Source organism: Hylobates moloch, unplaced genomic scaffold (assembly GCF_009828535.3).
Source record: "Hylobates moloch isolate HMO894 unplaced genomic scaffold, HMol_V3 SCAFFOLD_3, whole genome shotgun sequence".
NCBI lineage: Eukaryota > Metazoa > Chordata > Mammalia > Primates > Hylobatidae > Hylobates > Hylobates moloch.
The window spans coordinates 82,409,996-82,433,998 of NW_026652278.1; the positions used below are offsets into that span (position 1 = coordinate 82,409,996).

A 24,003-nucleotide genomic window follows, 5' to 3' on the forward strand; every position below is an offset into this window, starting at 1 on the left:
GGCAGCAGCAGCAGCGAGACAGTCGGGCTTGGGGTGGGGCTGGCTGGAGAGGGCAGGGAGCCAGTGTGAGGTGAGGAGGGACGAATGAATGCAGTGAGCCTCACTGGGGGGTGGAGTGTGCCCAGCAGGGGAACAGGAAGATGCAGAGAGTGAGAGGGTGAGTCCAGACAGGAAGTCTGGCTCCACTCTCAGGCTTTTTACCCTGACTCTCATAGGACCCACATTCCTGCCTTAGGAGAGACCATACCTTAATCCCTTGCCAGACTAATGAAAACCCACCCTCTGAGAAAAAGCAGCCTGTTGGACCTCTTCCAACTTCTGCCTTCAACCCATTCTGGGCTCTCTCTCGCTGTGGCTCCTTGGAAGAGACCATGCCCCCTTTTCAGGGTGTAGACAGTTTTCGCTACAGCCTTAGCCATCAGAGACATGGGTCTGATGTGGCTGTGATGTGGAGGGCCTCTGTGAGCTGGTGCCCAGCTTCCTCCCTCTCACACCACACACCTGGGTCTCTCCAAGCTGACAGGTCCTGCATGGGCCATTGTGCCACACCTCCACCCCTGTATGTCTGCCTTTCCCTTTCCCTGGACTCATGACTCTGCTGGTGAATCCTGACTCACTTTGGAAGCATCAGTGTCAGTGCAGTTACTTCCTAAGGTATGAAGACCCCTAGGGTAGGCTCTCAACGCAGAATGATTGACTTCCATCCCTTATGCTGCCCCTGGGACCTTGCTGACACCTCTGGCTGGACATGCACCTCTCCTTCATAAACGTGTATCTCATGTCTGCAAATGTGAGACAGGAATCCTCAAGTTTGAAGAGGATGGGAACTCATCAAATCCAAGAGACTTTGTGCCTCTGTAGATGATCTGCTTGGGTTGGAAGAAATCTGCCAACAGGATTCTCCTACCCACAGCCTGTTTCCACACATGAAAAGCTAAAGGGCATGAGATTAGTGATTCTCTGCCCATAATCAGAGAAGCAGCAAGCAGGAGAGTGGAAAAGCGAAACTGTAGCTTAGCAGTGGGTGTGGAGAGGCAGTGGGAGGTCATGGAAGATGCGCAGGATTCCGAGTCCCGAGGCCCTTTAGCCTCTTAGAGCCTCAGGTTTCCATCTATAAATGGGGGCCAGATACGGATCCTGCTGCTTCCTAGACTGTGGTGAGGATGAAATGAATGGGCAGTTTTCTTTGAGAGCAGTGAAGTGCTGAGTGAACAGTGTTGGCCCTGCTTCTTGCTCCCGCAGGCTGTGCCCCTTGGAAGCCTCTCTCCTCTCTTCTGGACTTTGTTCAGGGGCTGATGGCCCAGGACCCCAGGTGCTTGCTGTTCCTCCTCTGTTCAGATAAGCAGGCCATTCACAAAGAGCCTGGGATCGGTAAAATCAATATAATTCCATGTCGATTATAAATTTCATTTTCTGCCTGCCTGTGAGCCATTAGCTTAGATCAATATATTCTCTACCCTTGGTTAAGTAATCACTGGGGCTGGTGAGGATTTCAGCAGAGTCAGGGCAGGGTCCTGACTGCCTTTCTGCCTTGGATAGTGGAGTCCAAGGTGGCCTCCTGGCCCATGCCTAACTCAGTTCAGGCCTGTCTTGCAAATAAATCATTTATCCCCACCTTCAAACAATAAGGTCATGGCCAGTTCTCCAGCTGTCTGGGGCTACAAGGCCAGCTTGGAGCTGCTCCAGCCCAGCACCTGGCAGCACCGTGTGTTCTGAGTGTCTAAGAGCACTGGTCAGGTGGGGGCACTTATGGATGTCTAACATCTTCCATGGGAAGAGAAACTCTGTTTTCCCATCAGTTGGTTGGAGTTATCTGGGAAGAAGGAGAACATGAGGGTTGGTGGGGAAAGAGACTTGAGTTCGCAGCACCCCTCTTCTGGGTACAAACAGCCACTTTCATCTCCTGGCATGAACCTCAGGCAGCAACAGATGGACTGGTGGCCTAACGGCTGGGTGGAAGGTGGTGGCTGGGAGTGTTTGTTCTCAGCCTGTGGTGCTGAAACACTCTGGTACTTACAAACTCTGCAGGGTGGGGAGGTGCCAGCTGCTGCCCAGCACACAGCTGGCACTGGGGGAAGAGTGTCTGGAAGCAGAGGAACCCAGCTCTCCATAGATCTGCTTCAACAAAGGCCCCTGTGTCTCCCTCTCCTTCTCTGCAGGTGGCAGATGGGAAACACCATTGCTCCCACTAGCATTTACCCTCTCTCCCTGCCCTCAGGGCCGCTCCCTGCGCACCTGCTGCCCCCACTGCAACCTGCATCATTGACTAAGGCTCCAGCCAGGCATGCCACTCCATTGTCTAAAACCCTGTCTGGATGTGGGACAGGCTCATTCCCTCATATCACCTTGTCCTCTCACTGCCTTCCTGCATTGCAGCCACCACAGGGGCACACCGCTTGCCCCAGGTTGCCACCTCTGGGCCTTAGCACAGAGGCTTTCACAACCTGGGGCAGCTTTCCTCTCTTGCTGCCTGCATCCAACCCTGACGTGTAAATATGAAGGCACACACTTTATGTTCAGAAGCCTTTGGGTTCTGGATCCCAGCAGTGCCCCTTCCTGGTTGGGTACCCTTACTGGCTGGCAAGTTCTTTATCCTTTCTGCAACTCAATTTCCTTATCTGAAAAATGGGGTAATAGTGGTCTTTTTCTCAATGGGAATCTTTTGAGGATGAAGGGAGATAACGCATGTGCCTGCACATGATAGGTGCAATAGGACTTCAAGCAGGAAGTTCCAACAGCCACACGGGATGTGACATTCTAAAGCGAGGGACAAACCAGGAAGCATGCTTTCAAAGAGGTAGGTCAAAGCCAGCTACCATGGACCTAGAAATGTTGACCTAGTCTCATATGTTGCAAACAAAAGTGACCCTAGGGCACCTCTATCCAGGCATGCCCAGAGTTAACCCAGGGCCTGCCAGGTGAGGACATTGGAGGGCACAAGTAAAGTCATTTCATGTGCTGTGTTTGCTTGACAGCATGTCCCATGAGCTCAACAGGCATTAGTGTGGTTGTTGTGATTATTAAGCACTTGGTAAGCGCATAGAGAGTTAAATCAGTGTCTGACTCCTCATGTGAGCAGGGAGGGGAAGCTATCTGAGCCTGCAGCGTTTGGAATAGCCAATCTTTTTTCCCAGAAATATGGGAGTTGAAGTAAAATAGCAGCCAAATCTGGGATTCCTCAACATCACCAGGTGGCAGGGGCCAGGCCCATCTGAGCCCACCACATACCTTTGCATCCCTGGCCAACACCTGGCACCCCTGGTGAGGGCTAACTCCACAGGACGCGCACTGCTCTGTGTCCCATCAATTCCCCTCCCCTTTCCCACTAGCCTGCTGCTTGGCCAGGCTGACTTACAGGGGAACAAATCTGGGACAGGCCAGGACAGAGTGGGTGGCCTGTCTCCACCTTTCATTTTGGCCCCTGCACCTAGTGATAGCATTGTGCATACCTGCCATGGAGACAGGTGCTTGTGAGGGTTGGACACGATCTGACAGCTTTGTACTGCTGGCATCGCTGGGGGCATGAGCTGCTTAGTGACACATCAGCCTCCATCTGCCTCTGCGCAGCACTAGATTTGGGAGGGAGGCTTCTCAGACCTCGGAGTCTTGTGTTTAAGCTGCTTCTGCTCTTATCAGTGGTGCAGTTTTGAGGATTTTACTTATATTATTCTGCCTCTGTTTTCTCCCTTGTCTCACAGCGTTGGTGTAAAGATTAAAATAGGACATTTGCATGTAACGGAAGGTCCAGCTTGCATCCAGCACATTCTAAACACTCAACAGAGATTCTCTCACTTTCCTTCCTTCCTTAAAGAGGAAAGTGGAAGGACTGTTTGTGGCCTTTAATGTATTAATAGTAGAAAGTCATATCCTTGATTGCATTTATATAAAATTGAAGAATAAGTAAGATCACTCTAGGGTGCTAGAAATCAGAAAAGTGTCACTCTGGTTGGGAGAAGAGTCGGGGTGACTAGGAAGACACAGGAGAAAACTTTCTGGGCTTAAGGAAAATGCTTTATATCTTGATCTTCAGGCTGGTCACTGAAAGAACACTTAAGATTTGTGCATTTTACTCTGTAAATTATGCCTCAATAAGAAAATGTTAAAAATTTTAGAAATAAACAATGAAAATCCTAGAAGAGTATTCAAAAAAAAAAATCAGGCTGCAATGTGATTTGAGGCCACTCTTGTTCAAAGATCCCCAAATCGGAAACTTTTATTTCCTCGAATCAGGTTCCCCAGGGTTTGTCCTGGACCCTTTGCTGATCTGAGGGCCTCTGTAACTTCATTTCACTTCTGAGCAAACTTTTGGAGGGACTGACAAGAGACAGCTTGGTTCTGTCCATGGGGCGGAGTACCAATGGCAGAGGATGTCCAGGCTTGGGACCTCTGCTGTCACGGAAGGTATCAGCTACAAACAGCGGTGCCAGGGCCTGGCCTGGAAGTAGAGACTGCTGGGTGAGTTCCCTTTGGCCCTCCTTCTCCAGAGCAGGCTCTTCTGAGGCCTCCAGTCCCTGGCTAAGCTCCAGCCCACAGCCTGGATGCACCCCTCCATGAGCGGTTCTAATACGCCCCTTCCTCAGCATACTTTACTGACCATTCTGCTAGACCTCCGTCCTCTCTGAATCAGGCAAAGTCAGATGCTGTGTCACCTAATTAGGTGACTGTTCCTTAGCTGCTTCACTCTCAGGGCCATGAAGGTGGCGAGAGCTCTCACAGGGAGCCATCATGGTACCTGACAAGCCTGGGCAGGGGCATCATGGCATCGCCAAGGGCACATCCTGGGAGCCACAATATTCATAACTAAGCAATCCGAGGGGGCCTGCTAACCCTATGAGTGTCCCTGAAGGGCAGAATCTTCCAGGGCTCTGAAGGATCCCCCAGTCTGAGCCGGTATGAGGTCGGTTGACCTCTGGGCTGTGATTCCCTAACCACTTTTCAAGTAGTCCTGCAGCCTTGGGGCAAAACCCAGGAGTGTCCTATCCCCTTACTTCCATTCCCCACCCCACAGAGGCAGCCATTTTCAACCTTTGTCATTGGTTCTTTTGGTATTACTTCTATGTTTCCAGATAGTATTTCTTTATTACCACTTCTTGATTTTTTCCTTTTAAGTGTTATCTATTAACTTCTTACTCTAAAAGATGAAGATTTTGTTTCTTTTACACCCTTTTCCCCACCATCCATAAGCACCCACTCCACCCTCCCAATTAGTTATATTATAATTTTGGTTAGAGTAACAACAGAATTTCCATTATTAGCTCCGTTTAATTGCTAGTCCCACTTGAGGTATGTTGTATATGATAATAATTTTTCTTTCATGAATCACTTTTGTTTTCCATGGAGTTCATAATTGCCTTGCTTTTTTATTTGCTTAGTTTTCTGCTAGGTATCAATAATCCAACCTTAAACATTCTATGAGTTGTCTAGATCTAATCTCCATGTGTTTAGATGCACCTTCTCAAAAATATCATTGCATTTTATCACTGAAAGAACCTACAGCTCTCATGGAGATGTACAGGGCCATAGTGTTGGGTTAGGGAGAAGGCAGAGGCCTTAGCATTGGACAGAAAAATTTACATCCCACATTTATTGGCTGGGCAACCATGATTCTTCTACATCTGTCAAAATGGTAACAATGATATCACATTATAGTGTAGTCATGAGAATTAAATGAGGTACAACAAAAGTGCCTGGAGCATAGGTGCACAATAAATGTTGGTTTACTTTCTTGTGGGACAATCACAAGAATAAGGCCATTGAAGGTACTTCATCACACTAATAGAGCTTTCTCTCCCCACCCCCAAAGTATTGACCAGGCTCTGAACATTCATCAAGGCTCCTGAGACATTGAGACTCCTGCTACAGGAGATGGTTAAAGCTCCTATAACTTTGCCCATCAGTCTGATGATTTCCTTTAAAAGAAGGAGCCTCCTTAATAGCAACAACAATTTTATTTTGAAATATTGCAAACAAAGACAGAAATTCTAAAAGGAAAATGTATACAAATTAAAAACAGGTAAATCTAGAAAAAAAAACCACTCTAATATAAAAATAAAGGGCAAGCAACAAATCGGGAAAATATTTGCAACATATGAGTCAGTGAAAGGTGAGGCCAAATTTCCTAAGTACCGGGCCAGCTTGGGTAGAGACAGTGCTCCAGCCACCCAGGCAAATGCTTTCTCCTCTATCCAGCTATTCATCCACTCATTCAAGAAACACAGGTTGAGTGTCCACCAGGTACCTGGCATTGGGGGTGTAATGATGCCCCCGAGCAGAAATGGTTCCTGCTCTCACGGAGCTCATGGAGCAATGCAAGTGACAGATATTCACCAATCAGTCACACTCAGGAGTATACAACTGCAACCTATGGTAAATACCATAAAGAAAAGGAGAGACAGAGCAGAGGATCCAGCCTAGACTGGGGTGTGTGGGAAGACTTCCCTGGCTGGCAACACTTGAACTATACTATAACTGGAGGGTGAATAGGAATTAAGGTGTGTGTGTATGTTTGCATGCATGAACGCACGTGCACACACATACATGCATGCATGTGCACACATGTGAATGTGGGAGGCATTTCAGGGGAAAGAAGGATGTGCAAAAGCCCCATGGTGGAAGGCTCATGGAACACTGAGGACTGGAAGAGGGCTGTATGGCTGGCCTATACGCACTAGATGCCAGTAGCACCCCTCAGTTGGAATAACCAAAAATACTCCAAACAATGCCAAATGTTCCCTAGGGGGGCAAATTGCTCCTGGTTGAGAACCATTGACTTAAAACAAATGTTTATGAGAAATCTTGGATTTCAAAGACAGGCTGCCTGTAAGCCCCTTTGCTGAAGCACTGGTCTCTTACTAGCACTGTCCAATAGAAATATAAAAAATATAATATGAGTCACATATGTACTTGTAAATGTTCTAGTAGCTATAGTAAAAGAATGTAAAACAGGTAAAATTAATTTTAATAATAGATTTTATTTAACCCAATATATCCAAAATATTGTCATTTCAGGAAAATAATTATTAATGAGATATTGTACATTCTTTTTTTTGTACTAAATCATCAAAATTTGGACTAGTGACATGCCAAGTGCTTAGTAGCCACATGTGGCCAGTGGCCAGCCCATTACACAGGAGTGGGAGGGTGGAACTAAGCTCTCGCAGAGGCATCTGGCCTGTCCTATCCCTTGGGTGATCACCAGACTTGCCCCCTCCTCAGCAGAGCCATGCAAGGTCCTCCTTTGCCCATTGAGGTACACAGGGTTCAGCCCATCTGAAAGCACCCCACAGAGGGGTCCTGATGGCTGTGGAACACACTGGAAGGCCGGTCCCATCCAGGAAAATCATCTAAGTGCTTGACGTGTGCTAATAAGATGGGTGTGTTCCCTGTGAATCCACAGGAGGCTGGAGGCCCCCAGCTGCAAACACCTGGTGAGACACAAACCGTTTCCAAGCTCCCAGGCAAATGCTCCATCCACCTCCAAAGACCCATCCTCCACTTCATTGTTTACAAAAGGAGCTCAGCCCTCCCAGATACTGGCCACCTGAAAAGACACGTTCTATTTTTGTAAAAGACAGATGTTCTCATTCAAAATGACACTTTCCGTGGCTAAGAAGTTGTTGTCCATGAAGATGCTGTCTCTAGCCCCATACAGTGGCCAAGTCTTCAGGTCACTGTGCTGGGTCGCTGGCTGGACACAGGCTGGCTAGCCCAGTCCTGGACTCTCCTGACCCCCATCTCTTGCTGTTCTGAGTCTGCTCCCCCATCCACCCATCCTGCCCCCAGACCCTGCAGCTTTCTGGGTGTTCTCCTGGCAGGAAAGCCTGCCTGCCCCTGGCCTGGTTGAGGAAATACTGTCTGCAGAGCAGCAGGAATGAAGACCCTCACTTGCACCCAGCTGTCTGTAGAAGCCGGGGCATTGCCTTCCCTGGTAAGGGGTGCTTCTGTGTTGGCCACAGGGCAAGTCTTGGGCATTTCCTTTTCAGTAAAGAAGCAAAGTTTCCTTAAAGTTGCCACCAGGTCACCTGGAGCGACCGAGGGCCTCTGTAAAATGTGGAATGTGGGGCGAAGTGTGCACACCCACTGGGGCACTAAGCCGGCCACCGCCCTTTTGCAACTTCAGGTAGCGTCCCCACCCAGCCCAGGAGTTTCACGAGGAAGGGCACTTCCTCAGGAGGATGCTCACTATTTAGCGGCAATGGTCCCAGAACGCCCGCCCCATGTGACACACGGCGTGACAGCTGGCCAAGTGTCCGCGCACCTTTGCCAAGAGGCACATGGGGTGCCCAGAGAAACCCCAGAAAGTTGGACTTACCCCTCCTGGCCTGCCTGATCTTTGGGCTCAGCATGTTCTCGCAGCCGTCTGGCCAGCCACGCGGGGCCGTTCATGCTGTCATCAACTTGCTTTTGCTCGTCCTCGCGCCCAGTCGCCCCTCATGCCCTGCTCGCTTGGGGCCCCGTGGCCGCTGGCGTCACCCGTCAGGCTCCCTCGGCTACCTCTCCCGGCTCCGGACGGACTGCTCGCCTTGGACTACATAAACCTCGATGCATTATTTATCCATCCCAGAATTAATTCCTATCCAAGCGGACCATTAAAGCCTCAGTAATCACTGCTGATCAATCACCGGACCAGGGTGGGGCAGTCCCTCTGCCTGGCCTGGGCGCACGCGTGGCTGTCCAAGCTGAGCGCGGAGGCGGGGCGGGGCCGAGAGGGGCGGGGCCAGCCAGGGACGCCCGGCGCGGTCCAGGGCCGGGGAGAGGGTACCGGGGTTCCGGCCGTCCTCTGCTGAGGCTGGAGGAAATGCGCCGTTCTGCCGCCGCCTGGGAGCCGCACTCCCTGCCAAGCCCGGGTGGGAGAGCGCTTTGGTGAGAAGGTAGCCGAGACTCCCCCAGGGCCCAGCCCACGGGGACCCGCTTATGAGCTCACTGTTTTAAGTGTTGAAAGTCAGGTGTGTCTGGGAAGGAGCAAGCAGCCCGGCAATGTAAACTCCTCAGGAGACTCGCAACAGGAAGATGCCTGTTAGGGATACTATTTATGCCTCTTTAGTAAGGTGACAGGAATAAGAGGGCAGGAAGCACTTAACTCAGGGCTCTTCATAGGAAGATCTGAATTGAATAGTGAATCTCTGCTAATTGCCATGTTTCTGTCTGATGCCGGCATAATTTTAAAGGATGCATACTGGGGCTTTGTGAGGAGGGGAATCCAGCTACAAGATGCTAAAAATTACCCAAGGAATGCAATCATAACAATAGCTATCATTTATTAGGCACCTACTATGTGTCAGGCACTGAGGCTGGTGCTTTACGTTCAATATCTCATTTAACTCTCAAACTCCTGAAGCAGGTGCTATATATATAGCGTTTCAAATCTGGAAAATAAGGCACAGCAAGGTTGAATCACCTGCCCAAAGTCATATAGTACCGAGCGGCAGGGCGGGCACCGGAACCCAGGGCTGTGTCTACAGCTGCTCTGTGATGCCAGCCTCTCCACTCTATTCCCATCACTGCATGGTAACAGCTCCTGGCTTGAGCCCCCGATGAACTTGCTGAACGGTGACCTGCCTCTGTGCCCCTGATAATCACTCTGTGTATCCTCTTAGGCATCTGAGCTTGGGTCTGGCTATTTGGGCCTGAGAACTGTGTGACCCTTTCAGTAGCTGGTAAAGAGGGATTTGAATAATGCCCTCCCCTGCTCAGATGGCCATGGCCTCCATCTGACCCTCCACACTCCCTCGAGTGCCCCGTGTCCACAGATCCCCAAGTGTCCTATTGGTATGTAATCAACTTTAGCAGCTGTAGAGGGAGAGAGCCCACCAGGAGATCACTGTGGCAATCCTCCCTAGGGAAGAGTGTGCCCTATGGAGAGGGGAGGACTGCAGAGTAAGAAGAAAGACTCACCAGGATGTGGTGAGCCACATGGCCAAGCTGGTGGGAGAAGGTAGAGTCCATGGACACAAAGCTCTCTTACTCAGCATCAAGTCACTTGTTCTGGTCTTCAGCTGCTCCTCAGAGGGATGAATGAGTACCTTGGCATAACATTCCAGGTTCTTTCATGGTGGCATCCATGGCCTCCTCTTTGACCTATCTCTTGCCGATGCTCTATACAACCATATGCACATACAGCGCCTGTTCCTGTGTGCCCCAGTGACTTTGCACATGCCTTGCTCCTGTGTATTCCTGTTCTTGCATGTGCAGCTTCTGCTCTCGTGTGCCTCTGTGTTTTTGCACATGTAGCTGTGTCTTTGCACATGCAGCTCCCTCTCTCTGGAATGCCCTTCCTCACATTGCCTTGTCCTTCTTTGGGCAATTTCCCAGTGAAATTCTCCTGATTCCACCAGCAGAATGAACCACTAAGCACTTCCCCTGGGCCCTTATCTATGTCCCTGGACTGCCCCTCTTTTACGCTCTCCCTGAGCCCCAGGCTGACTCAGGCCAGAAGCCTCACAGGAAATTCTGGCTTGATGGGCAGATCCAAGAAACACCACTGAATGACAGAACTGACCTCCTTTTCCTTTAGGACCAGGTACAAGCCCTGTTTGGGACAGGGGCCACCCACGAGGAGTGGGGAGAATATCAAGCTAGAAAATCTTATGTCGACACCAGGGTCACAGGGCAAGTCCTGTGGCCTGTGACAATGTCTTGAGCAATCAGGAAGCCATTTGTGAGTAATGCAGCCTGGACCACTTTATCCAAGTCAGAGGCAAGGAAATGCCCTGAGACTTAGTCTGGGTCCACTCACGCTTGTTTTGGTTAAGAAACCACCCCCAGGCGCTTTTCCTGTGCAGCTGTTTTCCCTGATGATATTAAGTCACTGTGTTCACTCGCCTGCTTTTCTGGGGATCAGAGCTGGAAGTAGACAAAACCACAGGCTCTGGGCTCACACCCAGAAGTCAGGCTGGGAAAAGGGCAGGAGTTGATCTGGGTTCTTCGTCTGAGAAGGCTGGGGGAATGGGGCAGGTGGGCAAAGTAGCTCTTTTCTCCTCTCCACCCTCAGACTGTGCTCTCAGTACTTCCTGAGTTGAAGGGTCCATAGAGGCAGGAATTGGAGCCCCTCCATCCTGAAGTTTACCAACCCTGATCTGCAGGGCCCTGGGAGCCTCCCACTTCCTCTGGGGTGACTTGTGGGAGGATGGAATGGGGACAGGGGCAGGGCAAGGGGATCTGTTGAACATGTGACCTCCTATAAGCTTTTATTTGAAGAACCAGCCCTACTCTTCTCACTTATAAGTGGGACACCAAGACCAAGGAGTGGGAGATGCAGGTCTAGCTTAGCAGCGGAGACAGATGCCTCCTTCTCCACTGCCCTGTGCCTGCCTGCACAGTGCTGCCCCTTTCCAGCAGTGGTCCTGGGTCTGCCTTCACCTGGTTTCCTGCCTTGAATCATTTGGTATTTTCTAAGGGCTGTTCAGGGACAAAAGCTGAAGGGTATGTGGAGAGTACTGAATGGACAGAAGTCTCTGGAAGGCATCTATTGAAATGCACACCTGTTGGTGGGATGGCTGTCAATCAGCATCAACTGGCCCAGAGCCAGGATACCTTCAAAACAGTAGTTCCTAACCTTGGCTGCACATTAGGGAGCTCTGAGAGTGAATTCCTGTGTCCCACCCCCAGTGGCTGTGATTTAACTAGTCTGGAGTGTTTATTGTCATTGGGAGTTGTAAAAGCTCCTCTAGGGATTCAGCCAGGGTTGAGAACCACGGCTTTAGAAGACAACTGCACATGGGGTGTTTGCTGGCTGCCATCCTAAGGGAGATTCTTCTCAGGGAGAGGCACATCTGCCAATAAATCTCCTGGTCAGAAAGTGGAAAGGGCATCTGTCCCAAGCCCCAACTTGAGACGACGCCACGCAGAGCCACAGGTGCTGTTGAATAGTCTGTGCACTGCGCAAAGGTGTCCAGTAGAGGGAGGTAAGGAGGCTGAATTTGGGCTCCATTGGCAAAGCCCTGTGTTCCAGCACGGGGAGGTGGGGAGGTGTGCAGCTAGAAGAGGGAGCTTTCCTCTAATTTGCACAAAGGCGACATATAGATAGCAGAGCCCTGCTTCCCCTGTCCCAGAAGCTGCATGGAGGACTAGAGTAAGCCCTTCTGGAGGCAGAGGAGAGAAACAATGCTACTCTGGCTTTGTGATGCCTGCCCAGGGGTCACCAGCACCCGCGTCCCCAGCATGCCTGCTTAGCGCACTCTCTGTTCCTGCTGCCAGGAGGTCGATGCCGCAGCTCCCTTGCATGTCACTCAAGGTCTTCGTGGGCAGCTCCCACCCTCATACTTTGGTTTCTCCTTCTGTCTATCCCAGTAGTGGGCTGGACCAGCTGGAGAGTACCAATGACATAACTGATTGTTAAATTTTCAGGAGTTTTGTAAGCCAGTTGTTTAGCAAGAACATCATTAGAAATTAATGTATATAAACTTATAATTAAACTATTTAAGACAAAGGTAACAAGCCTAAAAACTCATAATTTCCAAATCATTTTACTACATTTTATTATTCTTAAGGTAATTGAAATCTATTGTTTCTACATGGTGGATAATATATACTGGGTTGCTGTCATGCATCTCTTCTCAACTCTAATGTTCAGTGACATCATGCTGGTAGTTTGAAATTGAATGCGGTGGGAGTATTTGCACCAAGAAAACCAGCAAATGCAGTACATCAGAGCTTAGATGTTTTGTTTTGTTTTGTTTTTCTTCTACAGAGCTGGTTGTTAAGCATTTGTCAGCACACCTCTGGCCTATTTCCACCACATTCACTCTGTCTGCCCCAGTCACTGTAGACTCCCTGTTCTAGGCAGAGGATGCCAGCTCTCCACCTGAATCTGTTCTCCCCTTCTTCCTGGGAACACACAGATATTCTACATTTCCAGCATCCTTGCAGTTAGGTATGACTGCATCCTGGCCGTTATACATGAGCAGAAGTGATGTGGTTACTTCTAGGCCTGGCTTCCAGGATTCCTTCTCTTGCTACCCCTCTAAGCTCATTTCCCTTTTCTGGTTGACCGGGATAGGACCACTTTGGAATTCCCATGTAGAATATGGTAGAATCCCTGCAGTCTGGGGCCCTGAATGACTGCATGGAGCCAAGCCCTCACTGTCAACCCGGAAGCATCTTGAGAGAAAGAGAAATTAACTTATACTGTATTGAGTCATTTCATAGTCGGTCCTCTTCATTACTATAGCCAACATTCTCACTGGATACACACTCCACTCTGCCTGCCCTTTTTTGCCTCTTGAACTTTGATGCATCCCTCTAGACCTTGTTCCGGCACCACCTCCTCGCTCAGTGCTGTATGGTTAGAGTTCGGCACCTTTAACATTTCCCATTTCATCCATGTCCAAGGCCACGGGGACCTTCTACAAGGCCTGTTGCAAGATCTTTAGAGGAGTACGAGTTTTTCCTGCCCCCCTCACCCATAATTTAAATATCGTCTATATACAAAACCTAGCATATGCTCAATTAAAAGAATTCTTCCCAGATTTTTAAATTGGGAAACTGTCTGGGATTCATCAAAGGTGAACTTTTGCGCCACTTTGGTGGCCTTGCCCTGCTTATACTGTAAGCCTGTCCTTGGTCTTCCTGCCGTTGGGCACTTGGGTACTGCAGGCTGCTCTGTCATAGAGGGAATGGCCTTCCTCTCCACCCACTGTTCCTGGCTTCAGCTCTGCTGCCTTGGGCCTAAAGTCTGTCTGCCCTTTGGCTCCACCATCTCTGTCCCCTTGCCTTGGCTTTTCGTTTCAGTTTTGCCCACATCCTGCAGTCCATGGCATACCGTCCCTTTGTCAGCCCAGGACCCCAGAAGGGGTCTAAAGCCTGGACTTCTACCTATCTGGAGTCTATGTTGTCTTGGGATCCTGGACAGAAGGACAAAGACGCAGAATTAGGCACTAGGAAACCACCCAGACATACTGAGCAAGAGAGTTCAGACTGGAGCACAGAGGCTTTGCTTGGAAAGCCCCTGGATTGCAACCTGTATCCTTGGGCATGATTTCTAGAGTCATTCAGCCATGGTCTGCAGGGAAGGTGGCTTAGGGGCACTGCATTGGCTCAGGCACCATAACCATAACCTTTTGTTCCAACCACTGTTGTAGCACTTGTCACACATCACCTTTAACTTTGCAACAGTTAAGTCAGAGGATGCCTAGTGTGTGCTGAATAGATGAATGAGTGGTGCCTCAGCTGGGTTCCAGTGGCAGATGCTGAGATAAGAGTTTTTTTAGGGATTAACATTTTGGTCAGGAAAGGAGGGAAGCAGGGACAGGGAGGAAGGTATCAGAGCACACTGCATACCTGACAGTATTGCTGCCAGCCCAACTGGCGCTCTGAGCAGATGACCCACTGGAGGGGTCTGGCTTTGGGCAGAGGTGGCCAGGACTTGTGCAGTCATTGGCTGGGAGCCACCCAAGAAGAGAGTGAAGTTGGCTGGAAAGCTAAGGCTCACCCTAAAAGAGCTAACAGCTAGCAGCTGGCAGCTGACTTCACTCCTGCAGTTGGGCAGTGAGTCCTTTTTGCAAGCAGGCTCAGAGCGGCTCAGTTCCATGCCTACCACACTTGGGCTTTAGAGCTTGCAGACTTAATTTTAAGCCTCTGTAAATGTTGGATTCAGGGAAATACTACTCACCTAGGACTCTTTGATCCACTTGGACAACTATCTGGGCTCCTCATTGAATTGAGCAGCTTTCAGGTAAAGAATTTATTCAGCTGTAAAGTCTGTGGGTTTCTCACAAGGGGAAGCTTGTATTTGAGTGAGTGTGGGACTGATAGTAGCACAGGCTCTGCCTGTGAGTGCTGGGTTCTCACAGGGTACCTTGGAAAGCAGCTTTGGAGGGACCCTAGCTTACCAGGTCTGACACACCGGGCTAGGCAGGGTCCCTGCTTACAGGAGTCAGAGGCTGAGATGAAAGAGTGAAACGTGTCCTCGCTATATGGCAGTCCTGTTTCTGGGTCCTGGGAACATGATGCACTGAGATTCCCAAAAGCTGCCCCCCTTCCTAGAAACGAAGGGGAGCAGTCACTGCATCAGCTGCCCAGGCTCCAAAGGCAACCCCTGCCCTTCCACAACCGTACCAACAAGGAAGTGGGTCTGAAATGATTCCTTTCCCTGAAACTTAGGTAAAGAGTCACATTTTAGGTAAAGAGTCAGATTTTAGAAAATGATAAATCACCATTTTGATCAGCTTTGCACTATTGAAAATCAAGCCTTCTCCCTCGAGAAAATACCTGCTTGTTGAACAGATAGAAAGAGTGGAAATTTCCCAGGCTCCTTCTCTCATTGCTCACACCTCTCACCACAGTCAAATTCTTCCCTGCCCCACTCTTCTGAGCAGATGCCACACCCTCGATTCCTCCTGTAACTTCCTTCTGCTCCTTTCCTTTCCCTTCCCTTCCCTTCCCTTCCCTTCCCCTCCCCTCCCTTCCCTTCCCCCCCCCCTCCCCCCTCCCCTTCCTCTTCCCTTTCCCCTTCCCCTTCCCCTTCCCCTCTCCCTCCCCTTCCCTCCCTTTCCCTTCCATCTCCTGGGTCCACGCAATTGTTTTGCCTCAGCCTCCTGAGTAGCTGGGACTACAGGTGCGTGCCACCACACTCGGCTACTTTTTGTATTTTTAGTAGAGACGGGGTTTCACTATGTTGACCAGGCTGGTCTTGACCTCCTGACCTCATGATCCGCCTGCCTTGGCCTCCCAAAGTGCTAGGATTACAGGTGTGAGCCACCCTGTCCAGCCAACTTCCTCCTGCTTTTCTATCCATTTCCCCTCCTTTTGCATCTTTAATCCCTCCCTCATTGGTGCTTTTTTCCAAGTTGACAAACTCCCTCAAGTCTTTCCTGCTCTCAAGATTACGCCTCCTCTTCACTTCATCTGTTATAGTGGAATGGAATTTGTTTTTTGGCTGTACCATATCTAGCCCCTCCCTGTTTTGGAGGAATTCCCCATCTCCCTCTTCGGAAGGAAGCTACAAGAATGGATCTGCTCTATCTCTGGCAGGCAGTTGGATATGGTCATGTGGCTGAGGCTCAGCTGAGCAGGTGACCCTGCCTGGGTTTTGAATCTCATCTTGAGTGTGACCCAGAGATGGACAGAGTCGACTTCTCAGCACTGGTGGCAGTGATGATACCTGCTGTGATGATGAGGCTTTTCCACAGGTGGCACCTTGCAGGGGTGTCCTCCCCAGGCTTTTCTTGCAAGAAGACTATACTTGTGCTTCTTGCTTTTAGGCTCTCTGGAGCCACCACTATTCTGTCCATTTTCTAACCTGGTCCTCCACCTTACAAAGGTTTTTTCCAATAAATTCTCTTTTCTGGCTTTAGCTGGTTTGGATTTCCTTTCTGTGACTCACAACCCACAGAATTCTAACTGATGCCCACATTATGCCTCTCTGCCGTGTTCCCCATTCCTGTTCTCCTCTCTCACTTCCTAATCCTTTTTAATTGGCACAGATGGTACAGTCCCCCACTTTTCCATTCTCTCACTGATGGCATTTCCTTCCCTATTTCCCCAGTTATACTGTCAACCTCATCACTGTATGTCTCAGGCTGGAAACCACAGGCCATCCTTCGAAACCCTGGACTTTCGGTTAGGACCGATAGTAATCTCAGCTCACCAGAAGGTGCTGCTGGATGACACCCTCCTACCTCTGACCAACACTTCTTGTCTCCCAACCTTTTTTTTGTCCTCATCTGTTTCAAAATCCAGCTTCCATCTCAGTGTACACCTTTGGCCTTTGTGAAAGTCTCGTGCTCATGTGCTGCCTTGCTTTAGTGAGGCCTCAGTGACTCTTCTTTTAAGGCTCTCTTGTGCGTCACAGGCTTCTTAATGGAGCAGTTTATACTCATCATCATGATGTGGCCTCAGTAACCACTACCTCTGTCATGTGACAGAAACTGTTTTCTTGGAGGTCACTGATGAGCACCTAGTTGCCAAATACCCTCAGTACTCATCTATCCCAGTTAAAAAAAGACGAGGGCTTTATAGTTTAGTAGGAAGATGGTACGTTTGAAGAATCCTTGGTTTGAATTTCTTAAACCAAGCATTCACTGTATCAGTTGATCTTCTTAATTTCTGGACCATTATTGGAACCAGATAGAAGGAAACTTAAGCCAAACCCAAGTTTCCAGTGTTGCTAGTTCTTAGACCTAGGCCAGACTTCATGGTGCCATGCCCTTGTGGTATATGACTGAAGTACATCTAAGTGGAGAAGTTTAGAAAAGAATTGGATGTAAGACTGTATTGTTTAGAGGATAGTTTGGCTGGGAATATAACTTTTATAGACCACTGAGAAGAATTAAAAAAAAAAAAAGAATAGAAAAATAGAGAGGCCAGGACCAAACTATGAGAACCTCCAACATCTAAGGATTGTTAGAAGGAGGACCAAAGTTTACTTAAGGAAGTACTATGGTTTGAATGTCCCCTCCAGAACTCATGCTGAAATTTAATTGCCATTTTGATGGTATTAAGATGTGAGTCTTTAAAGAGGTGATCAGGCCATAAGGACTCTGCCCTCATGAACGAATTAATGTCATTATTGTGAGATTGGATTGTTATAAAAGCAGGGTTGATGTTCTCTTGCATGCTCTCTCTTGCCCTACTTGCCCATCTGTCTTCGCCTGGGGCTGGCATAGCATGAAGGCCTTCACCAGATGCTGGTGCCATGCTCTTGGGCTTCCCATCCTCCAGAACTTACAGCCAAATACATTTATGTTCACTATAAATTACTCAGTCTGTGGTATTCTGTTATAGCAGCATAAAATGGACTAAAATAGGGAGCTAACCAAATATGGGCAGAGAGATGGGAGAAAACCCTGGGGAATATGGTATCATAAAAGCCAAAACAGGTTTAGTGTTTTCACAAGGTAGTGTCTCACTCTGTCAAATGCTGATGAGAGAGTTAGACAGTTGAGAAGAGGACAGTATTTACTAGATTTGGCAAAGGAGAGTTGTTTATAACCTTAACAAGAATAGATTCATTGTAGGAGTGGAGTAGGATGCCAAACTGACGTGGATTGAAAATGACTGGTGAATTCCAGTTCCAGGAACATTATGGATTATATTCTCCCCAAATCCCCTCATGAAAAAAACCCCATACTCAGCATGCTAAATATAATGCAGAACACTCATTTTTAAAATAAATAGCTGAGGAAAATGGTGTCAGTTAAAATGGCAGAGTAAGACATTTCAAAATTCTGTCTCCTGTAGCAGCAGCAACAACAACAACAAAAAAGTGACAAATCAGTTTTTCGGAACTCTAGAAGCTAACCAACAGCTTGCATCAGCCAGGGGAATGCTTAATCAGGAAAACCCAGCTGAGTCTCAGTAAGAACAGCAAGGTTTGTTGCATTTTAACTTACCCTAGTCCCATTCCAACTCTGCAATTAGCAGGAGTCTTGCAAATGACAGCCCTGGTGACAGTATCATTACTGTAGGAAGCACAATGGACCTCATTTGCAAATAGCTAAAATTATTTGTTTTGACCTATTTGGTAGTTACCCAAGAGCTGATTCAAAGGCTTGCCTTCATCTCACCTAACCCAGAACTCTTCCAGTGCTAAAGCAGATATCTGTGGAATATTGTCAAAAACATTTAGAGGAAAATGTTTTACTCACTGCTGCCTCAGGCAGTGGATAATAGTTGGAGCAAAAAATAGACTAACCTAAAGCTCTGGAGAAAAGGCTGGTAAACAAGATGCTTTGAAGAGTAAGGACTTTGAAAAGCTCCAACATACACACACACACATGCCAGGGTTGTGTGAATGATCAGGAAAGACCCAAAAAGACCTGAAACTCTAACCTAAGGCCAACCTCTAGACTCTGCTCAAGCAGAAAGTGAAAGCTAAAACATGGTTGTAAACTTCTGGGCTGAGTCTTGAAGGCAGGCTTCAACACACCTACACAGTAAAGATATTGGAGCACCCCTTGCCCCCAGGTATTTAAAGAAATCTCTGTCAAATCGCTAACTGACCATTAAGCTAATGGAACAAAGACTTCAATGGCCACAGATAATAAAGAATACATAACTCACAAAAATTATTTCAGAAAAGTTATTAAACAAATAAATGATGGAAACTACAACAAGCAGCAACAACAAATCCTGGAAAGAAGAGAAAATCTGATTTCCAGAATTGCCATATTATACAATTCAAAGCATCCAGTTTTCAACAAAAAATTATGAAGCATGCAAAGAAACAAAAAATATTGTCCAGAAACAAAGCTACACAAAGTATGGCTTTTTTTTTATGGGAAAAATCAATCAGTAGAACTGTCCATAATGGAGCTCAGATATTGGACTTACTAGACAAAGACTTTAAATCAGCTATCTAAAATATATTTAAAGGTTTAAGGAAACCATGTACAAAGATCTAAAGGTAATTGGGAGAATGATGTATCATCAAATACTGAACTTCGATACAGAGAAATTATATAAAAAGACCAAAAGAAATTCAAGAGTTGGGAAAGTACAATAACTGAAATAAAAAATTCACTAGAGAGACTCAAGAACAGATTTGAGCTAGCAGAAGAAAAAATTAGTAAATGTGAAGAAGGTCAAATGAAATTATTCACTCTGAGGAACAGAAAAAAAAAAGAATGAAGAAGATGAACAAAGCCTAAGATGCCTGTGGGATACTGTCAAGTACAAGAATACCCTGTTTTATTGAGCTCTGCTTTATTGTGCTTCACTTTATTCCGCTTGGTAGATATTGCATTTTTTACAAATTAAAAATCTGTGGCAATGCTGTGTCAAGTGAGTCTATCAGTGCCAATTTTCCAGTAGTATGTGCTCACTTAGTGTCTTGGTGTCAACATTTTTTGGCAATAAAGTCCTTTTAAATTAAATTATATACATTTTATGCTTAATGGACTACAATATAGTGAAAATATAGCTTCCATTTGCACCGGGAAACCAAACATATATGTGGCTTTCTTTTTGTGACATTCACTTTATTGTGATGGTCTGGAATTGAACCTACAATGTCTCCTAGATATGCCTACAGATGCATAGAGGAAGTCCAAGAAAGAAAAGAGAAAAAGGAGAAGAAGAATATTTCAAGGAATAACGACCACTTTCCAAATTTGATGAAAGACATGACTGTACATATCACAACCTCAATGAATCCCACGTAGAATAAACTCAGAGATCTGTACTAAGTCACATTATAAAAAATTGTCAATTGTCAATTGACAAATTGACAAATTGTCGAAAGCCAGTGTCAGGGAGAGAATCCCAAAAGCAGATAAATGACTTGTCATACACAAAAGATCCTCAGTAAGATTAGCAGCTAATTTCTCATCAGAAACTAGGGAGGCCAGAGGCAGTGGTGTGACGTGTTCAAAATGCTGAAACAAAAACCTGTCAACTGAATTCAACATCTGGCAAAACTATCCTTTAAATGTAAAAGAGCAATCAAGACATTTCTAGATAAACAAAAATTGAGACAGTTAATTGCTAGCAGAACTAACCTACAAGATCTATTAAAGTGAGTCCTTCAGGCTAAATGAAAAGACACTAGACAGTAACTGAAATTCACATGAAGAAATTAAAAATAGTACTTAAGATGACCATATAGGCAAATACGTAATTATTAATTTTTTTGCAACTTCAATTTTTCTCATGTTATTTAAAAGACAACTACGTAAAACAACAATTATAAATCTGCATTAATAGGCCCACAATGTATACAGATGTAACTGGTGATAACAACATAAATTTGGCAGGGGGGAACAGAGATATACAGAAAAAAATTTTTGTAATACTATTGATATTAAGTTGGTATTAGTCCAAACTAGAGTGTCCTAAATTAAGATATGATCCCCTATGCACTCAACACTGGACCACTCAGATATACAAAGCAAATATTATTAAAGCTAAAGAGAGACATAGACCCCAAATACAATGATAATTGTGAACTTCAATACTCCAGTCTCAGTGTTAGACAGATAATTTAGACAGAAAATTAACAAAGAGCCATTGAACTTAAACAGCACTTTAGAACAAATGGACCTAACAAACATTTACAGTACACTTCATCCTAAAGCTCCAGAATATACATTCTTTTCATCAGCACGTGGAATACTGTCCAGGATATACCACATTTTAGGACATAAAACAAGTCTCAACAATGTAAAATAATTGAAATTATTTCAAGTATCTTTTCTGATCACATTAGAATAAAGCTAGAAATCAATTACAAGAGGAGCTTTCAAAATCATACAAACACATGAAAATTAAACAACATGCTCTTGACCAACCAATGGATTGATAAAGACATTAAAAAAACTTTCTTGTAACAAATGAAAACAGAAGCACAACATATAAAAATCTTTGTGATGCAGCAAAAACAATGTTGAGAGGAAAGTTTATGGCAAAAAATGCTACATCAAAAAAGTAGAAAGATTTCAAATAAACCTAGTAATGTATCTCAAGAATCTAGAAAAACAAGAACAAACCAAACCCAAAATTAGTAGAAGAAAATAAATAATAAATATCAGAGCAGAAATAAGTGCAACTGAGGCAAAAATACAAAATATCAACAAAATGAAAAGTTGGTTTTTTGAAAAAATAAACAAAATTGACAAACCATTAGCTAGACCAAGTATAAGAAAAAGAAAAAAGACTCAAATAAATACAATCAGAAACAAAAAAGGAGACATTACAACTGAAACCACCTAAATACAAATGATCATTAGAAATTAATGTGTACAACTATATGCCAACAAATGAAAACAAATAAATTATTTTCAAACCCAATGGAAATAAGTAAATTTCTGGACACATACAACTTACCAAGATTTAATTAAGAATAAATGGAAAACCTGAACAGACCAATTATGAGTAATGAAATTGAATCTGTAATTAAATGTCTCCCATCAAAGAAAAGCCCAGGACCTAATGCAGAATTCTACCAAACATTTAATGAAGAAATAGTACAATTTTTTTTAAAACTATTCCAGAAAATACAAGAGGAGGGAATTCTCCCAAATTCATTCTATGAGCCTAGCTATACCCTGATGCCCAAACCAGATAAGGACACAATAACAACAAAAACAAAACTACAGGTCACTACCTCTGATGAAAATAGATGCAAAAATTCTCAACAAAATACTAGCAAACCAAATCCAGCAGCACGTTAAAAAGATCATTCACCATGATCAAGTGGGATTTATCCCAGGGATGCAAGTGTGGTTCAGCATATGCAAATCAATAAATTTGATACATTAGATCAACATAATGAGGCACAAAAGCCATGTGATCATCTCAATAGATGTATAAAAAACATTTGATAAAATTCAACATCCCTTCATGATAAAAAATTCTCAACAAGTTAGGTACAAAAGGAATGTACCTCAACACAATGAAGGCCATATATGACAAACCACAGCCTACATCATACTGAATAGGGAAAAGTTGAAAGCTTTTCCTCTAGGATCTGGAACAAGACAAGGATGCCCACTCTCACCACTGTTATTTAACATAGTACTGGAAGACCTAGCCTGAGCAATTAGGAATAAATTGAGAAAGATGTAAAGAACATCCAGGTTACAAAGGAGAAAGTCAAATTGTTCCTCTTTGCAAATGACATGATCTTATATCTAGAAGACCCTAAAAGCCCCACCAACAACTCTTAGAACTAATAAACAAATTCGGTAAATTTGTAAGATACAAAATCAACATATAAAACCCTATAGGGTTTGTATACACCAACAACGAACTAGCGGGAAAAGATATGAAGAAAGCAATCCTGTTTACAACAGCTACAAAAAAATACCCAGGAATAAGTTTAACCAAGGTGGTGAAAGATCTCTACAAGGAAAACTATGAAACACTGATGAAATAAATTGAAAAGAACACACAAAAATAGAAAGGCATCACGTAGTCATGAATTGAAATAATTAATATTGTGAAAATGACAATCTTACCAAAAACTCTCTGCAGATTCAGTAAATCTCTGTAAAATACCAATGACATTCTTCATAGAAATGGAAAAAATGAGCCCAAAATTGTATGGAATCACAAAAGACCCCAAGTAGTCAAAGAATACTGAGCTTAAAGAATAAAGCTAGAGGCATCACACTACTGAACTTAAAAATAAACTCAAAGTGTTGGAAACCAAACAGCATAATACCGGCATAAAAACAGACACATAGACCAATGGCAGAGAATAGAGAGCACAGAAATAAATCCACATATTTACAGCCAACTGATTTTTGACAAAGGCACAGAGCATACATTGGGGGAAGGACACTCTCTTCAATAAATGATGTTGGGGGACACTGGGTATCTATGTGATCTATGTGCAGATAAATGAAACTAGACTTCTCTCTCACACTGTATACTAAAATCAACACAAAATGGATTAAAGACTTAAATGTAAGACCTAAAATTATAAAACTACTAAAAGAAAACGTCAGGAAAATGCTTTAGGACATTGGTCTGAGCAAAGATTTTATGAAGAAGACCTCAAACACAAAGGCAGCAGAAGAAAAAATAGACAAATAAGATTACATCAAACTAAAAAACTTCTGCAAAGCAAAGGAAACAACCAAAAGAATGAATAGACAAGCTGCAGAATGGAAAAAATATTTGCAAACTATTTATCTGACAAGGGATTCATATCAATTATATACAAGGAACACAAATATCTCAAAAACAAAAGAACACCAAATAATTTGATTTGCAAACAACCTGGAAAGCTAAGGAGCAAACTATTCTAATGTGTGATACACTTTAGTGTATTACCTTTGATCAGTAAGAAAATAGATTTATTTCAAGCTATGAAAATACAGCTTTCTGGGCCAAAGTCTTGGGAAAGAATGAATCAATACAGTTCCTCATAGAGTTTATTGGGTTGGAGCACAGTTGATTCTTGCTCATCCTGAGCCACGGAGCTGTATGTTTATACATATGCTTGTACATTTTTTTTTTTAAGTTTTGACAGTTTCTTAAGTGTTTTTCATACACTGTCTTCCCATCTCAGATAGGTAGGGCAGACATTATCATATCCATTGGTTGGATGGAGAAGCAGCCTCA

General features: G+C 45.3%; 1 protein-coding gene across 11 annotated transcripts in view; it reads right to left on the minus strand.

The window, feature by feature from the left end:
- The window catches only part of ARHGAP22 (Rho GTPase activating protein 22), a 209,160-nt gene that overhangs the window by 149,467 nt on the left and 35,690 nt on the right, over positions 1 to 24,003 (minus strand). For 4 of the 11 annotated variants that reach the window (XM_032142012.2, XM_032141992.2, XM_032141979.2 and 1 more), the window contains exon 1: positions 8,312 to 8,631. The exons of the other annotated variants lie outside the window; for them this stretch is intronic. In XM_032142012.2, the coding sequence (XP_031997903.1) occupies positions 8,312 to 8,345 (34 nt within the window). In that variant the 5' untranslated portion in view covers positions 8,346 to 8,631. Of the gene's footprint in view, positions 1 to 8,311; positions 8,632 to 24,003 lie in introns of those variants that run through there. 11 annotated transcript variants of the gene reach the window in all.